The following is a 6,186-nucleotide window of genomic DNA, read 5'->3' on the forward strand; positions in this document are numbered from 1 at the left end:
ACTTCCTAAGTGGGAAAAAAATCCCACTTGTGGGATTTTTCACACCTAAAAAGTTGTAGACTTGGACACAATACATTTGGTTGTGCTTCCCACCAGCATCTAAAGGTTGAAGGCATGCACAGAAACCCAGCACTGCCATATTAAATTTTCCATTCCAAGCTTCACTCCTTAAAACTTGCCTTCCAAAGCCTGGGGGTCTGGGTTGTGGTAGGTGAGCAGGGCTGTCATCCCAAAGGCATAGCCACTGACGCAGGATGTCACCTCGGACGCAATGAGGGGCAGCCGGGAGAGGGTCACCCGGTTAATCAGCCCTGGCATCTTCCTGGGGGTCTCTGGGTGACAGTGGGGAGCTGGAGAGAGAAAGGTGAGAATGGATGTGGAGCCCCGAGTGACCAAAATGTTTGCATGGCTCTGCCACCTCATTCTGAAGCCCTGAGGACAGAAAGGTGAGTGACCTGGGACAGGATGAGACCTGGGACTGCAGTGATGGGGATGGAGCAAGACCCCGATGGGAAGACACAAAGCAAACCCTTGCTCCAAATCTCCATTGGCACAAGGGAGGAGGTTCAGATGAAACCTCCCTGGCTGGGGACAGACAGCCCTGGAGGTCCATAGTCCCCACCTCCCACACTGCTGGAGTCTGAGCAGAACAGGTTAACGTCTTTTTCTGTCCCTCTTTCTCCTCATTATCCTTCAAACCAACAACTTTCTCCAAGATAAGACTATGATCATGAGAGTTTTGCTTTCTCCTGGGAAAGGAAGAGTAGGCAGGCAGAGCCATACATGCTCCTGCCCTCCCATGCCCTTGCCCGTCCTCATCCTTGCTGATTACAGGGAGGTGCCATTGCTCTGCTGTCCTGCATCTCCAGATCCTTCCTGCACAGGCTGACTCATCCCTCTCTGTGCTCAGCCGACACATTCAGATGCAAAGTGACTCCTTATGCCAATTACATTCCAACTCTTTTCCCTAAGCAGATTTTCCTCCATTTCAACTCCTTTCCCCCAGGCCTCAGGGTTTTAAAGAAGACCTTTCAGGTGGATTTTAGGGCCCCATCCCGATCCCTCGGGGAACCGGGAGAAGTTGCTAGGCAGCAGTTCTCCCTGGCTGGCTCTGCAATGCTTTATGCAGTGATTTACGAGGCCCAGGAGAAGCCAGCAGCACTGAAATACATCAGTTTCTCATTCCTGCGTTATTAAAACTCACCTTTATATGCAAATGCCACAGAAGACATCAAGGCCACGAGCCGGATGAGTGCTCGGGCAGGGAAACGACGTTCATAAAGGAAAAAGGGAGAGCCAGGGAGAGCAAATAGGGCTGTCCAGAATGGGGGAGAGCAGCCAGGGAAACTGAGCACAGGAAACAGTAGTGAAGATGATGATGGAGGGCAGTAATCCCAAGGCACGCCCCTGAATCCCGGCCAAAAACCTCAAATTCCCGATTTAATCCACCCCTTCTTCCAGCATAAATGCTGCTCATGCCAGGAGCTGCCCAGGGAGGTGGGGGATGCATCCATGGGGATGCAGCTCCCACAGTCAGGAGATGAATGGGAGTCCCACCTGAGCCAGGGGAGGCCATCCCACACCGGGATGCTCCAAGCCGTGCCAACAGGGCCTGGGAAGTCAGGAGCTGGTAAGAGTTCACCTGCCACAGGGAGAGATAATGAAGCTCCCCTCACTTCAATATGTGGCAGAGGCCATCAAGGTATTGGGAAGTGATTAAATGCCAGGTGGGGGAGGAAGGAGGGAGAATGATTTTACCTTAAACCTAACAGCTTGGCACAACAGGAATTCATTACAGAAATGCCAGAGGGGTGAATCTGGGCTCCAGGACCGTGACTTCAGCTTGGAATTGGGGACTTAGTACAGACCCATGGGTGAGATCCAAGCCCCTCACATCTCCTGCACCCATGGAAGATTAGGGACGTAGCTCCCATGGGAATCACTCTGCCAGCAGGGATTTCTGCATCACCTGGGCCAGGACAAGCACTAAGGGATCCTTGCTGAGATGCAGAGCCCTGTGCCATGTCCTGTTTAATCCAGACAGGAAAGTTGCACCTCTCCTGCAGCTCCGAGGTGGCTCAGAGGAGCCTGGCACCAGCCCACACTGCTGTGCCAGCCAAAAAATCGGCCCCACAAGGACAGGGAGGGCTCAGAGGGCTCTTCCCGGCAAAAACCCTTTGAAAGGGGATGCTGCCAGCAGAGCCATGGGGCTGCTCCACGCAGCTTGTGTCACCAACGCCATCAAGTGACTGCAGCATGGAAAGGGAGAGCAGCGGAAAGGCTGGAGTGAGGGAGAGCAGTGGGAAGGCTGGAATCTCTCCCCTGTGCAGGAACTCAGCACTGGCGCCTTTCCTGCTCCCCATCCCGCCTTTGCTGCTCTGGGATGTGCACTCAGTCTCCATTCAGGCCACAGGGCCTGGACTCTCAGGACCTGGCAGGACCCTGCATCCCCAAAAAATTACCAACAGCTTAATGCTGCACAGGGTACCCCTAGACACACCCAGAGCTCAGCGTGTCCCCTCACTGCCACCAAATGTGTCCCGCCTCCCACACACAGCAAGTGTGGGGCCATCCCACAGACCTGGCCAGGTGCCTCTTGACCTCACACTGCACCTGGCATCTCAGGAAAAAGGGAAAACACTGAAGGTTAATCAGTCCTCAAAATACACCTCAGCCCTCAAAATACACCTATAATCCCATCAAACTAGGGAGCACCTCAACGCTGGGGACAGATATTGTCCCTTGGCCAGCTGCGCTCTGGACCTGGCACACCAGGCTGCTACTGGATCGATCTTTTTTTCCCCCTTCCTTTGTAAGCATCCTTTCCATGACAACCTACTGCTCTTCCTGGCCACAGAGGGGAGGGAGACATGGAAATGTGATCATCCCACTCCAGGCAATACCCTCGGCCAAATCCTGTGCCTGACTGACAGGGAAGGTGCTGATGCTGCTGCGACATCCCTGCTGTTACACACAGGGAGCGCAGGGCTGCAAGCCAGAGCACAGGCTCCAGGCCCTGCACAGGGCTGCAGGTGTCTGTCCCAGCACTCCCGAGAGGTTGGGGCTGGATTTTATGGGATGGGAAAAGGTGTTTATGTGCCTGAAAATGGGGGTGGTGCCTGAAGCACTGCTTGGAGCTTCCGGGGTGTCCATCTGTGTCTCTAAGTGCTGATGTGCCCTCAAAAAATCTGTCTGAGCACGTGGAGTAAAGACAGGGGCAGAGTAATGCTCCTCTGAGGTGTATTTTCATGCACTGAAAAGGAAAATAGAGCAAAACTGTGAGCACACAGCCTGGCTTCTGGCAGGACCCGACACCCAGGAGTGGGTTGGGGTCCCAGCTGTACCGCATCACAGGATCTGTGGCATCCGCAGCCAACAACAGGGTACAGAGAGTCAAAGCAGGAGCTGGGATAAAACCCGACACAGCTCCACCCAGCCCTGCTGCCTGAAGGGTAGAAATCAGGGGCAGTCCAGCTGCTTCTGCCCCCCAGGACAGGAAGGCTCCTGTGTGAAGCCCAGCCCTGGTGTCACACCTTGCATCAGACACATTTTTGAGCAGCTGAATCACTGCCTCGCCCTGCTGTAACCCCTGACCGGCCACAAACGAGTTCCCTTGGAGATCTTGCCTCCAGGTCCGAACTAGACCTGGGGCACATCCCCACTGCTCAGAGGATGCCTGGTTTTCTGCAGCTGGGTAAAATATTCCTTCCACGTCGTCTGTCTCAATCAACACTGACATCCAGTGGCTCGCCGGGATGACGACAGCCGGAGCGTCCTGTGGAGATGTACAGGTGGGCAGAGCTGGCCGAGGATGCCTGTTGCACCACAGCCTCCCATCAGCATTCCTGGGCCATCTGCACGGGGAAACAAACTCGACCCTGTTTGCAAATTCAAGACAGGAGAAACCTTGCACTTCCCAAACTTTCGGGGCTCTCAAGTAGAGTCACCCTTGGGAATTCTCCCCGGTTTTCAGGGGCAGCAAGGCTCAGGGAGCTGCTGAGGGACCCCTGACTTCACCCTGACCCACATTACTGCAGGTCATGACTAAGACATGCAGGAGCCCTCCAGCTGCTTTCTCCCAAAGCACAAGGCTCAAACCTGGCCAGGCAACTGGGATCAACCCCCAAAATATCTCTAGAAAAACTGAGGAAATGGGGTTTGAAAGAGCACCAGTAGCACTGTCCTATCTGGAAGAGCCATGGATCCACCATGGCAGACCTGTGAGACACTTTCAGCAAAAGCTACAGGAACTGTTCTCCCATCTCCAGCCTCCCCTTGCCTCGAACTGCAAGCAGAATATCCCACTTAATGGAAAACCAGGAAAACAGCCACTGCAGGCCCCCAAAGGGTGACCACATGGGCCCCCCACTGCCACAGCAGTGACAAAGATTGCTGACCCCAAGGACACCCTGAGGCCTCAGATATGGAAACTGGGGAAAGGTTGGGAAGCAACTTCTCCTGCCAGAGCCCCCTGGAAGCAACCAGGTCTCCCTTTCCGAGGTGACATAGTGCCAGGCTGGGACATGACTGACAGCCCTGGCAGAGACAGATTTTGGGGACTGTCAGCTTTACCCCTGGCAAGTGTCTTGGACCACCAGCCTGGCCCCAGAGTTGGGTCTCACAGACCTGGATTCATGACTCAAGCACCTTCCTAGAGCTGTTAATCACACATTTCTGACACAGGGGTTAGTTAACCCCCACGTCGCTGGGCTCACAGCTGGGGGGAAGATCCCTGGGCTGAGCCAGAGCAGGGGTGTTGGCCCAGACACCCCTCAGCTGGGCTAAACCCACCAGGCAGTCTGCTTCCTGCTTGGGGTGCATCCAAATCCAAGGAGACACACAGGGCCCCCAGGAGCAGCACAGCCCTTCTCCATCCACCCCTGTCCTGCCCTGGCCCAGCCAGTGTGGTGGATTCCAGCCAGGTCTCAGTGTTTTGACCCCTACCAGGGGGGATCAGCCCCCCTCACCCTGCCAAGGTCACTCCTCCTGCCCCAAACAGTGTGTCCACAGATGAGTAATCCCACTTGGCTGCCCAGGACAGCAACAGCCCACCACCCCCAGCATCATCCCCCCATCCATCCCTGCACAGAGACGGACACAGTCACTACTAATGTCTGTACAATTTTTGGGGAGGGATGGGATGTTCCAGGACTCACCATCCAGCTGGGAAAAAGCAAGGCTGGGAAGCAGCAGCTTGCAAAGTGTGGGCTTGTGCCTGCACAAATATTATGACAGGGATCTCTTCAGTGAGCAGCTTTGTGCTGGGATCCTGCACAGCCTTGGGAAGTGACACACACACACACACCCCTCACACCCACCCCTGCGGAGCTAAAAAGGTGAGGAGCAACTGGAGAGTAGCCACTGCTTTTCTTACCTTTCCTGGGAGAGAGGAGGAGGAGAAGGAAGAAGGGGATGGGGGGGTTGGAGCAACTTCACCCACTCTTCCAGCCCCTCTGCGGCTGGGCTGGGGAGGGCAGGAGGGGCAGGAGGAATCCCGAAGGCGACAGGCACGGCTGCGGAGCGCTGTCTCTGGAAGACGGGGAGAGAGGGAGATGAGGAGAGAGGGAAAGGGAGGGAGAGAGGGAGAGGAGGAAGCGCCGGGGCTTGGAGTGGGGGAGCGCTGCACCACCAGCCACCTCAGCAACCGGTGGCTTCACCCCCCGGACCCTCCCCACCGAGCAGCGGGGCTGGGGGAAACCGGGGAGTCCGGGGGATCCCGGGGGGGCGAGGAAGGGTCTTACCGAACCGGCTGCAGCAACATGTGCCCCGGAGGGGAGGCTCTGCCCCGGTGTCTGGCTCCCCTGGGATGGGGGCTTCTGGATCCCCAGGGTGGGTCTCTCGCCCCCCACCGCTGATTCAAAGTGTCCGGAGCTGTCTGGGTGACCATCACCATCACCCAGTGGAGCCATTTGTTTTGCCAGGGAGGTAACCATGACAATCCCCTCGAACACCCCGGCGGTTCCCCCTCCCCTCGCTCCCCTCCTGAGCCCGGGGGCTGCAGGGGAGGGAACGGGCGAGGGGCGAAGCCCATCCGGGCGGATGAGATGCCCCCGAGCTGGGCAGGCTGGTGGAAAAAAGAGGCTGCAAACTCCCCTTACCCATCCCCACGATTTGTCTCCCCGGGATTTTCTGCAGCAGCTGCCGGGAGGGGAAGAACCCACCGCATTCACCTTTGTCATCCCCCTT

General features: G+C 56.4%; 1 protein-coding gene across 1 annotated transcript; it reads right to left on the bottom strand.

Moving 5' to 3' along the window:
- Positions 1-190: 190 nt before the first annotated feature.
- Positions 191-5,933, bottom strand: LOC128818454 (uncharacterized). The gene is given in 6 exon segments (XM_053997826.1): positions 191-350; positions 5,375-5,469; positions 5,472-5,529; positions 5,742-5,787; positions 5,790-5,807; positions 5,810-5,933. Coding segments are annotated over 6 exon segments (390 nt in total). The 3' UTR covers positions 191-301.
- Between the last annotated feature and the right edge of the window lie 253 nt (positions 5,934-6,186).

Source organism: Vidua macroura, chromosome 23 (assembly GCF_024509145.1).
Source record: "Vidua macroura isolate BioBank_ID:100142 chromosome 23, ASM2450914v1, whole genome shotgun sequence".
In the NCBI taxonomy this organism is placed as follows: domain Eukaryota; kingdom Metazoa; phylum Chordata; class Aves; order Passeriformes; family Viduidae; genus Vidua; species Vidua macroura.